General features: G+C 32.6%; 2 protein-coding genes across 2 annotated transcripts; one reads left to right on the plus strand and one right to left on the minus strand.

Moving 5' to 3' along the window:
- The first annotated feature begins 803 nt into the window (after window positions 1-803).
- LOC112033964 (F-box protein At4g00755) lies at window positions 804-4879 on the plus strand. The gene is given in 7 exon segments (XM_024066749.2): window positions 804-937; window positions 1446-1618; window positions 2962-3003; window positions 3006-3374; window positions 3501-3679; window positions 4101-4219; window positions 4334-4879. Coding segments are annotated over 6 exon segments (1095 nt in total). The 5' UTR covers window positions 804-937; window positions 1446-1482; the 3' UTR covers window positions 4584-4879.
- A 5236-nt stretch (window positions 4880-10115) lies between these two features.
- LOC112033932 (F-box protein PP2-A13) lies at window positions 10116-14128 on the minus strand. Its single transcript, XM_024066710.2, has 3 exons — window positions 13436-14128; window positions 12804-12922; window positions 10116-10814 (listed from the first exon to the last, which is right to left on the minus strand). The coding sequence occupies exons 1-3, from the start codon at window positions 13754-13756 to the stop codon at window positions 10394-10396; spliced, it is 861 nt and encodes a 286-aa protein (XP_023922478.1). The 5' UTR covers window positions 13757-14128; the 3' UTR covers window positions 10116-10393.
- Window positions 14129-16678: the final 2550 nt, after the last annotated feature.

A 16678-nucleotide genomic window follows, 5' to 3' on the forward strand; every position in this document is an offset into this window, starting at 1 on the left:
TCCAACCAAGGAAAGATAGAGTATTCCTTAAACATCATTCAATGAATCACATGACTTTAAAAAATATAGATACATGTAAATGGTTTTATGAGTCACCACATAATAGGTTTGACAGAAATAGATGACATAGTCAATATAAAAATGGAATTAAATGTTTTTTTAAAAGAAAAATAGAATTAAATTTGAATGACTAAAATGTAAATTTAAAACATAAAAGGATAAAAGGAAAACAACCCCAAACTTTAAAGGCTAAAGATGTACTTTAGTAAAAAAAATAAAATTTAAAAAAACACACACACACACAAGGAAAAGATAGAATATTCCCTAAACATCATTTTACTCCATTCATTTCTATTTCTTTCCCTCCACAAATTATTAATGAAATGAATGTGAAATACTAATTTTATCCTTACTTTAAGAAAAACAAATAAAAGATGAATGATATCATAATAAAATTATATATTTATTTCATTTCCCTTTCCATTCATCTATAAACTTCCAAACACACCATAGAAAATATATCATTTATTCATTTCCTTTCATTCATTTATAAATTGGAAATGCCTATAAAAAAACGTAAACATCATCAAATTTTAAGAATGAAAATTTTAAAATATTATTCTAATAAAAGAATTACTACTAATTAAAAGTTTCTAACCTTTTATAAATAAATAAATAAAATTATTATTCTTAATAAAATTACACTTGTATATAAATATAACTATATATTAGCAACCAAACAAAAAAAAGAACATTCCACTAGCGGTAAGTGTAACTCGAACATATTACATATATATATACTTTCCATACCTTTCACAGAACTGAGTCCAGTCGGTGTGGCTTCGAACATCTCTCTCTCTCTCTATAGCTCTAAAGGGATTTTTTTTTTTTAAGCCTAGCTTTAGAGTTTAGATCCGTCTCTTCTCTGCTCAAAAAGGTAAATTCTTTTCTTTCTCCTCTATTGTACGTATGCAAATTCTTTTGTTTTAATTTCGTTATTATTAATGATTTGTCTTCTTGATAAATTTTACGTTGTTGATTATTTTTCTCTGTCAATATTTTAAGGAATTGTTGCATTCAATAATCCATCCTATGATATAAATATTAGAGTTTTTTTTTTTTTTTTAAATCTGTCAACTTTTACGGTTTTACCATTCGATTATCAATAATTTTGCTTCATGCCCACTTTATACTCTTTGGTTAATCACAGGAAAAAACATGTCTTTGTTGAAAATAGTGAAAAAAGATTGCAACTTTTATTGCTTTCTGCTATAAAAAGATGCAGAATTTTGTTTTTCGCTGGTAATCTGGTTGAATTTTAATGAAAACGATATGTACTTCAATTCTCTGTAATACGCTAATTATTTCATGACAAGATGATAGAATTTGTGACTAATGTTACTATGATTGTAATTGTTTTTTTTTTTTTTTCCAATGTTATTCAGGTTTCAATTTGTTAGGTGGGTTTCAATAAATTTTAATATGCGTAGAATGGATAATAGAGGTGACTTCATACAAAGGCTTGGGCTTGACATTTCCATAAACATTCTCAACCAGTTGGATGAACCATCTGACCTTGTCCACGCTTGTGCTGTTTCGCGTTCTTGGAGTCGATTTGGTAAGCTTATTGTGTTAAAAGAATCAAGTTGGGTTGGGTTTAGTTGTCTGTTGCTAGGGTGTTTATGTTTAATTAAGGAGGAAACTTAGACTGTAACTTCGGATAGAATAGGATGGCGGAAAGGAATGCATGTAGCTGACCTTGATTAGTCTTTTGAGGATCTATAATCAACCCCAGAATTTTGGGCCTAAGGCTTGGTTGTTGTAGGATGTTTTTCTTCTTGATTTAGTAGATTTTTAGGTTTCTTATCTGCTTCTTATGTCTTTGGTTTCATTCTTTTTGATTGGGGGGTAAGTTACACACATCCACACCTGGTTGTCCACAACCTCACTCTACACCTCTCTCTTACAAGAAGAGAGGTTTTACTTGAGCTAATATTAGTTCATTGGCTTGCTTTCATTGGAATTATTGACCATAAATTTCAGTTCCAATGCTTTTTGACCGACATGGTTGGATGCCTGCTTCTAGGTACATGGTTTGTATATGATTGCTTTTTTTTTTTTGGGGGGGGGGGGGGGGTGAACATCATTGAAATATTAAGTTTACCAATTTGAGAGTACTGAACTATATATATATATATATTTGATTATGTATCCCCAATGTGAAGTTTCTTTTCCAACACATCTATCAAATTTAGTTACCTAAATAGGGAATTTCATAATTTAGATTATACAGGGAAAGTTTTGACTTTAGTATGTGACCAATGCAAATTGTTATAATTTAAGGTTTGCTGTATTTATAAAATTTAAAAATAAATAAAATAAAATAAAATAATCAAGGTTTGCTGTAAATTTTTTTTGATAAGTAAAGAGGGAAGCAAAAGTTGCTGTAAATGACTAACTGACGCATTTCAGAGAATTATTACTAAGATTCTCTCCTCTGTGGCTCAAAGGCCATATTGCAGAACTGGCTCATCACTTTCCATCTAATTAACTTAAAAGTCTCTTATTAAAAGCAGCTAGGGGCATGGTACCTACATGGGTATTTATCTCATGGCAGTTTGCCTAGTTACTTTACTTTGAAAAAATAAAATAAAAATAAATAGGTAAAGGAAATTAATTAGAATATAAACCTTTGTTTTTTTCTTCTTCTTCTTGCTAGAATTAATAAAGTGGAAAAAAAAAATCAAATGCAAGTTAATTACCTCTTCACAACCTTGATTTCATTACAGAGCATATCAATCAATAGAAATAACATTTTGCATGTTAACTCAGAATGTCATTCCTATCAATCAAATAGGAATGGCATTTAATTACAACAATTGATTAAAATCAATATGCCATTGAACTATGTAATGTGCTGTTTCTTGTGTGATACTGATGTGGTTCTTAATCTTTGTGCAGTGATTGAAAACAGTCTTTGTAAGCAGCTTTGCTTGAAATTGTTTCTGAACTATCTAGTGTTACACATGTTATTGAAGTGGAGAACTTGATAGAACCTGTGAAAGTCAGTGCTGGTGGTTCTCCAGAGTGGGAACGCCTTAGGAGGGATAATAGAGTGTATGCCTTCATTGCCCAAGGTCTTACACCTTGGATAAAAGAAGATTGCATAATAGAGCCCATTAGTGCATCAAGCACTGATAATTATCCTGATGAAAGCATACAGAATACCTTGGAACCGAAGGATAGAATTGAGCTCAGAGCTTCATACTGGTCGAGTAAAGGAGAAAGTGATCCCAACGTTCCTGAGATATTAACGTATAAGTTGGTTGCCCAATTGTGTGTTGTTACTGAAATCCAAGTTCAACCATTCCAAGGTTAATTCCAATGGCCTGTGGATTTGTTGTTCTCTGTGATCTGGACTCTGAACATTTTTCTAACTGACAGATTTTTTATTTATTTTTATAAAAATAACTGACAGAGATAATATGTTTATGTATCAGCATATTTTCAGTATGGCTTCCCTATATATTCATCTAGGGCAGTTCGATTTAGACTGGGCTATTCCAGACATCCATTGGAATTTGACGATGACATCAGAGAGGATATGTTAATTCATCACCGATGGAGTGACGACGATTTTATCTGGACGTATACTTCACCAGAGTTTCCAGTGGCTCAGGTGAGTTGCACTGTTGCTTACATTGTTTGCACTGTTGCTTACATTGTTCAGTCTGAAAGATGGAGGTGATCGATTCAGAGGCATTTTCTTTTGGTTTACTTAACTCATCTAAACAAGAATTACTAAGCCTAGATAGAATTCACTTTTTGTAAGCACTGTTTCTTGCTTGCATTTATTATTATTTCTTTTCAATTCCAGAAATCTCAGACCTGTCTGTTTTAATGCAAATATTGCTATTGAACCTTTGACCTGCGCCTACATTCATGGCTTTTCTCTGGTATTTTGTATTCTAGTGAACTGGCTATATGCAATATGAAATGAATATTTATACTGGTAAGTTTCATAAGCAAGCATACATATTTTGAGTTCCATAGGGCTCCAAGTTGGCTTAACAGGCCTGCTTGACTTCGTGATGAAACAGGAGAACGAATTGCAAAAGTTCAAGTTACCAGAAGCTGTTCTTTGCATTGGAGGGATTTTGCAGGTCGAGCTATTGGGTCGGGTTCAGAAACAAGAAATAGATGGATTGTATTATATATGGTCAGTTTCTCACTGTTTCGAGGCTCCTTCAAAACTTGGTCCACGGGACATGTTTTGCCTTTCTTTTGCATAATCAGGTTGTTTTGCTTGTTTTCTTATCATGTTGTGATGCAGTGTCTCCCATGTTCAAGTTGTTGGACGGCCACTCTCATCCCCATTTGATATTGATATGCTTGATTCCTCGGGAAAGTGCACCTTAAAATACAACCCCAAAACACTGTGTTGCCATTCGTCAACACAATTGCCGGAGGGAGAAGCAGATACACCTTCTCGCCTGCGTACATTCACCACAAGATTGTTGCAGCTACTCGGGAATGGACCAGTTGGTAACAATGAATTAGACGAGGAGCCACCTGTCTTGTAGCAGCTGCTTGGGAATGCCATGCATTGGAGGAGGAGCCATCCACCTAATACTACAACAACCAAGCCATGGACCCTAAATTTTGGGGTTGGCTATGGATCCTTAACAAGCTATCCACAGTTGGCCACAATGTATAATAAAAACTTATTTTTCTATTTTCCATTTATTTGTATCACTTATGTTAATCCAGGTGAACTGGATCTATCATGGATTCATTGCACTGCAACAGTGTTGATCAGTGATAACAATTGTATTTATGCAAATTAGTGTCTACAAAATCAAACAAGGGATTGGCTCAAGTATACTGGGTGGTCTTTGACCCGTTTGATCATGGTTGAATGTGCCCCAATTCGTAAACAGGATCTCTTGAGAAATTGTTTGCCTCTGGCATTTTTACCTTTTTTTTCCTCAATTGATTTTAAGAAAATGTGACAAAAGCCATGTTGATCAATATTAGTTCTTGTTTAACCCATGTAGGAGCAAAAAGTTTAATATTTCTGAATGCTTTATATATATACACACACAGTTACACACATTTTTGTCTATTTTGGTATGAGTAAAATTTTAATACCTGGGTCGATCTTAGATTTTAGGATTGTAATGCAAGACCTATTATCTTTTAGTTGGTTTCCAAAGCAGAAGTTAATTTTAATAATTTTGCATTTTAAAGTTCTGAAATCGGTTTTTGCAAGATTTTAGTGTATACAATTTTCCTGAGAAAAAGAACACATGATATACTTAACATTCCAGCTCCTTGGAGGACCTATCGCTTTGAATGACAGCTTGTTTGGGACCCGGGGCAAGTACTGCTATTCCAAGTCTCTAATAATACACCTAGGACCTATGGCTTGTACGGACCACCTAGATCCCACGAATAAAGAAATTTCAATTAATATGAATTTCATATTTTTGTTTGTTTTTACTCTTACAAGACAAAGAATGTGATCATGTTCTAGCTCATCTTGTTCTTTCCCATTTGATTGATAATTGCAGGGTTCTTCTCGACAGGATTCCTCAAACGAGTTTGAAGCATTGCTTACGAGAGGCTAACAAATGTGCTGATGCTTTGACAAGAAGATGAGTGAAATTACTACCAAAATTAATGATTTGTTTAGATAGAGAGGGGAAATAGGGAATAGAGTAAAAGTTGGCTGAAACTAGGTTAATTTCTAACCAACTCTACTATATCATCCTCTACTCCCCCTTTCTCCCACTCGTTCCAAACAAACCATAAGTTCTTTTCTATTTTGCTCCTTTTGATGCATAAATGCTACTAAACCTGGACGTTAAAAATTTCGTTTCTAAACATGGACGCTATTGCTTTAGCAATGCTACTGTTCTTTCCTTGCAATAATATTTCCTTCACTACGAAAAAGATAAAGTGATATCTAGACCAACATAAATTTATATGTGAAAATATTTATTAGCATTTATTTTGACATAATAAGATATTATTTGCTTCTTTATATTTTTTTAATACTACCTACGAACTACGAAGTGCTACGACTATAACAATTTCATAACAAATCATAAATAATTAATTGTTATTGGTACTAATTTGATCCTACTATTGAAATTACTTTTTTACCCACTAATAACATCCTATAACAACTTACTACATAAAATTTATCATGAATTTATATGAATATTACAGATATGAGGTGGTATCGGCTGTATATGAGGAGACACTCAAAAAGTATGTGAGTCCAATCAGTGTGGGGCCACTTGCTGTAGGAGGCTACCTGTAGAGAGCTGAAACACAAGATATTTTTTACGCTGCCACTAAATATGTTGTGTATGCATGTTCCCTTCCCTTGGCAATCAGTTGAGATAAAAGACAAAGCCAAGCAGCATTTCAACAACAAATCAACTCTAATCAGACGATGGTGGCTCACTATAAACTACTCTAGCCTTTACTTTGCATAGAACTGCAGCAAAAGCACACTCATAAAGCCAGCGCAGTAATAGGCAGCCTTGTAACCTTTGCTAAGCTACCTGAACAATTAACATGGTAGTCAAAGCATCCAGAGGCACCAGGACATGAGAGTTAAGCCATTACCAACAAACATCATATCGTTTCATGCCGACTCCAATTCGACCCTGGCCAATATTTTTAAGCATCCACAGGGCAATTTGACAAGCAAACCAATGTTTTTTCAGAATCATTTGGCTAACATGCAGTCAAATTCAAAATAATTCAGCTCGATAATTTGACAAGACAATCAATAATTTGCTTTCAGGAAGGGGCAGACCTAATTAATCGATGAGTAAACTCAGGTAAGAAACAAGTAAACATCATATTAATACGAAACTGTCCTTAGTTTTTGTCTATTAGATTACACTTGCAAGACTTGGAGACAGAAATCCATCGAAAGAGATGTCTAAATACCTACTGAGTACAAGTGCGTGATGTCACAACAAATTCCATAATTAATAGGGGAAAAAAAAAAAAAAAAAAGTAACAAGAAACCGAGCTATTGCGAATATCCTGTACAAAGATATATGGAGGACACATACCCAACAGAACTGAACAATTGATTGGACCAAATTATGTTAGTCATGCCTTCCAGCCATAACCCATATTATCATCGAAGTCGCTATTTAAAAATCCGTTTTCCGTGAAGTCGTGGGCTATATCCGGAACTACTATATCATCCTGCAATTGAAGATTCTGTGGCAGATCTGGAGATCTCTGGTTGAATCCGTTATTGCCACCAGCTGCAGAGTCACTATTTGAAGCAGCTTTGAAACTGTTACTCCGGCTTGGAGTAGGCCCGGGCCCATTACTTCCCGATGCATTAGCTGGAGATGCAGCTGCTGCTGCTGTATTGTTGCTTCCAAACCCCGCTCCATTCCTTGCCACACTCCCATTTGCATTTTGACCAGAAAGAGATTGCTGTTGCATCCCTCCCCCACTGTTATTAGACATCTGCAGCAGTTGTTGGAACATTTGTTGTTGTTGTAAGGCCTGATTGCCTTGGGAGCTCTGTGGATGGTTTTGTTGGAGCAAGTTATTGGCACTCAGTGAGCGCTGCTGCAGTTGCTGTGGCTGTTGGGGAGGTAAATGAGGACTTGAATAGCCACTAGTTGGTAAATTCTGCATGGATCCTGGTATTAAAGCAGCTGCCCTTGGAAATTTGAAAAAAAAAGAAAAAAAGAAAAAGAAAAATAAAGAAAGATTGAAAAAAAGAAAACCCACATCAAAGTTTTTTTTTTTTTGGGAGTGGGGCTGGGGGGTATGTAGTCTAAATCTCAAAATATATATACAAATAGAACAAAACTATTTGTTGGGGAAAAGGAATACTTGAGAGGAATTTTTTTTTTTTTTGCATAAACTTGGGGGATTATATACTTATATATATATATATATATATATGAATGAGAGGGGCGACATAAGGAAAAAAGAAAAAAAAATCAAATGATTTTTAAAGCTCATTTTGTCATGATCATATTTTGTTTAACTGCTCTATTATTGTTGGTAACCTCGTGGTCGTTGACAAACTGTTTTCTTTTTTTTGGCCGAATAAGGTTTTATCAAAACAAGAGGGAAAAGGAGGAGGAGGAGCTTTCTCATTTTTTTTTCATCCTTCAAAAACACACAGAGAGAGAAGGGGACAGTTCTTTCAAATTACAAGAAGCAGCACAAGCTGCTAAGTTATGAAGAGTAGAGTTATAAGATTTGGGATACAAAAAAAGTAGAGCAAAAAGGAAAAAAAAAGAAGAAGAAGAGAATTTTGCTCAAATATCTGAAATGGTTGAAGAAAAACAATCCTATCGGAGCAAAGGCAAATACTATTAATTGGATCAGTGACATTTAAAACCTCACCACCATAAACAAATATGCTTTTTCGGTTATTCCATTATTCAATTTGTTGGATTTTAGAAAAATGGCAACTTTGAGCTTTGAGCTTTGTTTTTCATTGGATAATATGATTAGGCAAGGTGGCTTGCAACATAAGCAATAGTCACCTTCACATTAATTAAGTGTTCTCACCTAACACAAATCGCATTTAATATTAAAATGAACAGTACTATACACACTCAAAAGTCCATTTTCATCATCAAAATGAGGGAGGAGATGCCTAATGAGACAAACATCTTCTAACATCCAACATCACTACCTACCGTCAGGGGTACGAACTAAGTGTATAAATAGGACTTTCTCTCACACTTAGAGGAGATTGGAAAAATTTAGGAATGAGAGTGTAAGAACTTTTAGAGAATGATTGTATTTGCCCAAGGGTGCTTGTAACCTCGGCAAGAAAGTATTTTGTATCAATTAATCAGGAAAGTATTCATTCAAACTTGGATTTTACTTGTTTAGTTCTCTCACTATAAATTACCCTTTTGTTTTAAATTAGTTGTGATGACTAGAACCTTAAGAGCGTCCACATCAGTTCTTCTAAATTTTCTGTTTATTTTATACGAAAAAACTTCATCTTTCTATTTTACACTATCACTTTTACAGAACGCCCAGATCAGTTTATTTATTTTACAAGATATTTCAATAAAATATTCATTCTTCACAATTTTTTTATTATTTCTCACAACTACCCTTCCCTATATACGCGCGCGTTCTCACTCTCTCTATTCATTTTTTCTAAACAGATCACCTCTCTCTCTCTCTCTCTCTCTCTCTCTCTCACTCTCAAAAACTCCCAGATCAGTTCTTCACCGGCTGAGCCAGAACCTTTCTTCATCGGCCGATCCACGATCAAGCTCCGGTGACCTAGAACCAAGCTCCGGCAACCCAGATCGTGTCTTCATCGGCCATCTAGATCATGTCTTCACCGGCGACCTAGATCGTCTCTTCACCCAGATCGTGTCTGTGTTGGTTTGTTTGTGTGTGGGTGTGTTTGTGTGTGGGTGTGTTTGTGTGCATCTGAGGAAAAGAAGATGAGTTTCTAAGGTAGTTGTGCAACGGAGAAGAGAGAGAAAAATTGGTGCGAAGAGAAATCATTAAAATAATAAATACACAAGTTACAGTACCTGTGTATATTTACACGGGTACTGTAGTTCATGAAAATATATACATAATTTTACACATTTTTACACCCACTGATGTGGGTGTTCTTTTGCTCAAAATATGTAAAATTTGCACTGTAAATCTATTTTAGAAGAGTTTAACTGAGCTGATATGAATGGTCTTAGAACATGTATTTGGGTTTTATTTAAAGAGTTTTCGAACCCACAAATAGTAACAGTAACAACGAAAAGAAAATAAATAATTAACCTGGACATATTAATTATTTTTTTATTTTCCATTAACTTGGATGGAACAAACGAAATATTTTGTGGGTCCAAGGATCTCTAATTCTCTATTCTTTTTTCTTTTTTCTTTTCTTTTTCATTTTTTTTTTAAAATTTCTGAATATAAAACTCTATTCATTTAAATCAGTAAGGAGAGATTATTTGACCTCAACAACCAGAAAGTTTTTCAAACCGGCAATTGTCAATTTCTCCAACCCACAGAATTAGAAAGGAAAGAAAGATAGAAGGTACAAGTTTTCCAACCAAACCAGACAACTACCAAACTAAAGTTCAATCTAGAGCTTTTTGTACAATCAAATATATCAATTAATTCTGTGTCCCAATTTTCCTTTACAACGCCAGTACTCTTTAACATTAACAACGCTGTTAAAAGATCGTACCACCCAAATCAACATTTGAAACAAAATAAGAACAAATGCATACGCTACTTTGCTTCAAATGCAAAAAATTCTAAACTAAAAAAAATTAAAAAAGAAAAAAAATGAAGTTCACGAACTAACCTACCATACGAACTGACCTACTATACTTCCTGTTAGTGCTTCCTAAACTTTTTTGTACCTTTCTCTAAATTCACTTGGGCATATTAACACAGAGTCCACACATAGACCTCCTTTGATGTGTGTGCAATCAATTTGGATCATTGAAAACTTGATCTTCGTGAGAATGCTTTGATTTTCAATCACAAAATCACCCACATAGTAATGAACCCAATTGCCTGGATCACATAAATAACATTCAGAAATTGCAGGCTGACCATTTGATACTGATAACTGGAACCGAACAGGTTTAATGTCCCAACCATGAACTTGGTCAAGGTTACAGACCCTTCGACCAAATCTTTTAGAGGCTTTGCCTAGCTGAAGCCGAAAGAATAGGCTATAGGTCCCAGGTGGAAATTCCAGCTCTAATTCTCCAAGTATCTCAACCCACCAAATTTGATGAAGATATGCAACTGTTTGAAACCTACACACACAACAAAGAAAATAATGGAGTGGTCCAATCAATAATTGGAAGTATTTTAATTTTTGTAGTGTTCAATATAATAAATTATCACTTGTGTTATATTCTTCTTTAAATTATGATGTTGATAGGTTTATCACGAGAAAATTTAGTGGAAACTTTGTTTTTATTAATTAAAGTCATTAGCAAGCTATGAGAAATTATTAAGTTCATCTGGAAGATCGTTTAAGTTGTTATTTTAACTAATAAAACATTGTTATTTATGCAAATATGACATCGCCTAGTGGTTTTTTTTTTTTAATCTGTTTAAAATTTTTAATTTTTATGTTGATTAAGAATCTGACTCACACATTTGCATAAATAATATTATTTTATTATTTGGGAGGACCACTTTAACCATTTTACCGGTGAATCTTATAATTTCTCGCAATCTAGATTAATAAGTAAGAAAAGTAAATGATATTTAGTTTACATTTTGGGCAACATGATATACAAGATTGCAAGAGAAAGTGACAACAAACAAGATCCAATATTATACCATGTTTCCTATTTAGCAGTAAAATGCAGTTTGAGACGGCATTGAAATTGAAACAATCCTAACTTATTTACTGTTAAAAAATAAATTTATAAAATAGGGGAAAATATGGTTCATAAATTAAGCTTGGAATGCTTCAAGCTGTTGGAAGATATGCTCTATAAAATGTTTGTTAAAATCAAACATTTCACTGAAGGAAGAAACTTCTTAAGGAAAGCAAAACTAGCAAGTAATTAATTAACATGTTATGTTCAGTCAACTTCATTGGCATTCATCTCTATCAATATGTTGTCATACTCAAGACTAGAAGATTAATACGGGAAAAGAATACTTTGGTCACAAGGCAAGCTATCCTTGAACCAAATAAAATAAAATCTATTTATATATATAATTAATTTGTTAGTAAAATGTTGTAATAAGAAACCCACATTGATCAAGTCTTTGTGAGCCATTATTCTAGATTGAAAATTAAAAGCTAGCTTGCACTCTTTTTCTTATAGAATGCTTTTATTTATGTTTATCTCATGACGATGGTAAAGGCTAGGGAAATTATATTAAAAAATGTTACTAGACTTTGAAAAAGTAGTGCTTTCTATTTTCCCACTCTGGTCTAACGAGAGGATAGTGTGATATATATAATAAGGGGAGAAATTTCATTATTATACTATCTATGGGAAAACAATCCAATTGATTACAATGGAATTTGAAAAAGTAATATATCATCATGAGAAAATATCAAATAAAGCAAGAACGTTTTTTTTGGCTTTTTAATGTTTTAACTTACTTTTCTTCTGGATACAGTATCTCTTGGTTTTTTTTGCACAAGCATCAATTATATCATAGGGGTGTTTGATTATGTTGTTTAAACAAGAGTTTTTGTTATTTTAATAACACAATATGTATTTTCATAACATTTTTTCACCCACATTTATTTTCACAACACTTAAATAATCTTAGTAAAACAATATTATCAAATGGACCCTTAAATTTCAATGACTTATATATATATATATATTAATGATATTCTCTTTTCTTTTTGTGTGTGAGTCTTTATTTTTTATTTCATTTTTTAATAAAAAATTATATCCATCTTGAAACCAACGCTAAAAAAAAAAACCGGTCTATCTCGGCGCTTCAAGCTTCAGAATTGCAATTCTGACCTTTGGTTTATGATCGCCCCTTGGGCTCTTTTGAGATAAATTTGCGAAAGCTTTTAATTGTAATAATTTTAAATCGAAGTTCTGAACAGATCATCTTGTAAGCAACAATCGTATTTGGAAACAGAACAAAAAGTTAAAAAAAAAAACATATATAACGTTATTAAAAAACTTGAATTTCTATGAAATTAATATTCCAGTATATATATATATATATATATAAGCAAGAAGGGATCATTAATTTCGACAGAACCCAAGTCGTATCCAACAAAAACAATCTCATATAATTGAATATTTCACCTGGATTCTTCAGTTGAAATATAATTCCAGTATCTTCGATCATCTATCCCCGTTATCCTCAAGGCCTTTGAAGAAATTGAGATAGAAACCTTACCACTCCTCTTGTCCAGCCAAACTTCCTAAAGTCAAAAAAAGAAAAAAAAAATTTATTTTGAACTCATTGTTAATATATATATAAAATAAGACTATTTATTTATTTATTTATTTATTTTCAAAAAAGAAGAAGGAGAAGCTATTACTAATCTTTCCCACATAAGGAAAGTTGTTACAATCTTTTGGGCAAAATAAATTTGTTGGTCCTAGAATGGATCACTCAGCTGGTACAAAATTTGCTCTTAAACTAAAGTTGAGGGACCAACAATATATTTTTGACCTAATTTTTTCATCTTATAGAGAGAATAAGTTGCTAGAATTTGTGACACATTATAATGAAGAAACTAGGGAGCTCTCAAGGTTTAGGGAATGAATGTTTGTAAGTAGATGACTGAAAATGAAAACACACTATGACTATCTACTGAAATTGATCTACGCCATTGACTCATTGTTAAGCACTTTGTTACTCATCTACTATACCATCAATCATCAACAAAGGGGAGAGAGAGAAAGAGAGAGAGAGAGAGAGATAGATGTACCTTAGTGTCATTATCAAATCGATTGGGTCGACACAGTCTTGCATAAATCTCTTTCTTGGCCAAGTTCTCAGGGCTTTCATGAAGAATTTTTCTAACAAGAAACTTATAATTTGAAGGCAACTTTGATTCCCACACAAAATCAGCCCAAGAAGCGCCACGAAAAGCACGGTTCAATCTTGCCAATTTACAGATCTCTGGTGGATCCAAGTACATAAGAATGGATGAGATACAATTCTCCGACAGGTCACCAAGACTAGGTTTCGATGGAAGAGAGCCTCCATCATTACTCTCTGCTCCAATACCAGAGAAAACAGCCCCCATAAACAACAACAAAGACTTTCAAGAAAAGAAAAAGAAAAAAACCCAAAGCTTATTGAAAAAAGAGGTTCTGAGGTAGAGAAGGAGGAGATAGATTAGTAGATGAGAAAAAGGGTTAGAGAGAGGTGATGGTGCTGCCATTTTCATGTGTATAGAGGCAGAGTTCTTGGACATGTGGCATAACTCATAAGAAAAGAAAGAGAGAGAGAGAGACAGAGAGACAAAGTCCAAAGGGTTAAAGAATAGAAAAAAAAAAGGACAAATAAAAGTAAAGCTTTCTAAAAGGAACGTGTATATGAGTGTGCATGGAACATGTTTATGTGGGAATAATGATATGTTATTCTCACACGTTTAAGGGGAATGTGGAAAAATAGTGGCCAAGCAATAATTCATGGAAGAATGGAACAAGTTCGTAGCTTTATAGAGCCTTAAATAGTAGTGTGGAACTGTGGATTTGGTATGGCTTGTCGGTTTATTTTATTTAAAAAATATGCGGATAAAAAATTGAGGGGTAAAAGAGTGAGGTTGTATTATTATTATTATTATTATTATTAATAATTTAGTAGCTAAGAGAGGAGAAATTTGAACTATGGCCATTTTTACTAAAAATTCTAAGAAGTGAAAATTGAGATATAAGAACAAATAAGTTAATTAATAGTATAAAAACAGGCCAACAAAAACGAACACAATTTTAGTGAGCAATGAGCTTGCATTGAATTTCAACTCTTTATGTGTAACTTAAAAGACGATTTGTGTATACTTTTAATAAGATGACATATCTCATTATTATGTGACTTGTTTAAATGATTTAATGAATCGTGTTATTTAATTCATGTGTATGATTTTATGAACCGCCACTTAATGAATTTAAGGAGATATTTTCCAAATTGATTTAAAGGAAAACTTTATCTTTTGTGTTTTGTTATTAAGAAATCTTCTATCAATATAACGAAAAAAAAAATATAATATTATACAAATCACATGTATTGCGAGGAATAAACTTTATCATGTTAACTATAGATGAACTCGCCAGTAGCTCTATGAACATTTAACAAATGTAATTAGGACAATAAACCAATTGAGTCTAGCTAAGTATTAAAAGTTCAAAATTGGTTCATACTTAATTTTATTTTAAACACATGTTGAGCTATTAAGCAAGCTCAAGCTTGTTTACAATTACTTTATTATCTTATATATACTTTCCCCATATATGGTAAAACATCACAATTATAATCTTTTACTTATTCACAAACCTATGCTACTAATTAATAATTAAATTGTAGTTGAAATTTTATTATTTAAGCTAATTAGATATAATAGTTTTTGTTATGAATGGATTAATTCACCAACCTTATATTGTTAAAAATTATATAGCATTTTTCCTAGGATATAGACTATCTATATATATTATCCATAAATTACAATAATGATGTGATATCTTAAGAACTTATTTATAAACACACACAATTCAATCTCAAATTCATATAAATATTTTTGATATATGTATAAATATAAATATTATATATATTTAAGTCAAGTCTCATGCTCACTAGTTTGTTTGAGCACACGGTTATATTTGAGCTTAAATCTAGATTTGAGCTTGACTCTTGTTTGCGTAATAAACTAATATAAACAATTTGCTTTTTTATTACATACTTCATTAATTCCCACTTCTTTTCATATTATATATTTTTCTCTTCTTTTGTTTTTGTTTTTTTGGTTAAAGTATAGATCCGCTTTTATGCTTATTGCTCCCTCTCATAGTTTTGTTTTTAGACAATATACAATGTGCTATGGAAAGATATGCTTGTCGGCAAGAAGATTAAATCGCACTTAGAGGTAAAAAATGAACAAACCGTTAATTGCGATGCATGAAATTTGATGATGTTCTCTAATGGGGGGATCGACGGCATTGAGATAATGATGACCTACACTTTCTATGTTCAGTTTCCCACGTGATGCACTAATGGAAAATTTTCTCAAATCCGTTGGGGAAAAAAAATCTCAAATCTATTTTTCTAATCTTTAGTGATTTACTTCTCAAAAATCATTTTAGAAATTTTATAACGGTGATATCCTAGATTCAATTCCTACTTTCGACTTAAAAGTAACAAAAAAATAAAGTTGAGACATTTTGTAACTTTTTTTTTGTTTGAATTCGAATTTGGTAAGGATGAGGTGTAAAATTCATGTTTTACACTATCCAAGTTGGAGCTTGTACGGGAAATCTCCCTATGTGTAGTAGTGGTACACTCATGCTTGTGCCAAGCACTTATAAAGCATGAGTGGGGCGCATTTTTTGCCGATGTGGGACTAAGTCCAAGTGCAATACTTGCTTGCTCACGTCGCTTGAGAACAAAACTGTGCGGGCTTGGCTCCCCAAAGCGGACAAACAGCTTGTATGGGAAATCTCCCTACAGTTTATATATATTCTTTTAAATTAACTAACTTTTTAAAATTGTATTTTTGTCCATTTGTAATGAGTAATGACATAAAAATGTGTTTAAAGTTTGTTTTAGTAGTGGGTTAGAATTGAATATTATCAAACAACTTGGGCTCCTTTGACGATAGCTAATCTTGACTGCACATGTTTCCTTGTGACTACATTATATTAACTAGCTTGTAACTACATGCATATGTATGAATACACTTAAAGACATACAACAAGATGCATAATATAATTTATATATATATATATATAATTTAAATACTATTGATAGTCATTTTTATATTTTGTTAACTCTTTAAATTTTTTTTGTAAGGATATTATTACGTATAAAATGTAAATTGTCGATGTTTTTTTTTTAAATTATTGTGAAATTTATTTTAGACTCTTTCATTTTTGTATTTAATAACTCACTTAGATGAATATTTATGATGTGGTCCCACATTTGATTCTAAAATTAAGAAATAAAATTTTTTAAA

This window comes from Quercus suber, unplaced genomic scaffold, assembly GCF_002906115.3.
Source record: "Quercus suber isolate HL8 unplaced genomic scaffold, Cork oak 2.0 scaffold_173, whole genome shotgun sequence".
Taxonomy (NCBI): domain Eukaryota; kingdom Viridiplantae; phylum Streptophyta; class Magnoliopsida; order Fagales; family Fagaceae; genus Quercus; species Quercus suber.

Excerpts from the sequence above, each read along its gene's own strand:
- LOC112033932 (XM_024066710.2), bottom strand. The coding sequence starts at position 13,756 with ATGGGGGCTGTTTTCTCTGGTATTGGAGCAGAGAGTAATGATGGAGGC. Across the intron at positions 12,923-13,435 it reads GATTTGATAATGACACTAAG|GAAGTTTGGCTGGACAAGAG; the intron begins GTACATCTATCT and ends TTTTGACTTTAG. Across the intron at positions 10,815-12,803 it reads ATTTCAACTGAAGAATCCAG|GTTTCAAACAGTTGCATATC; the intron begins GTGAAATATTCA and ends TTGTGTGTGTAG.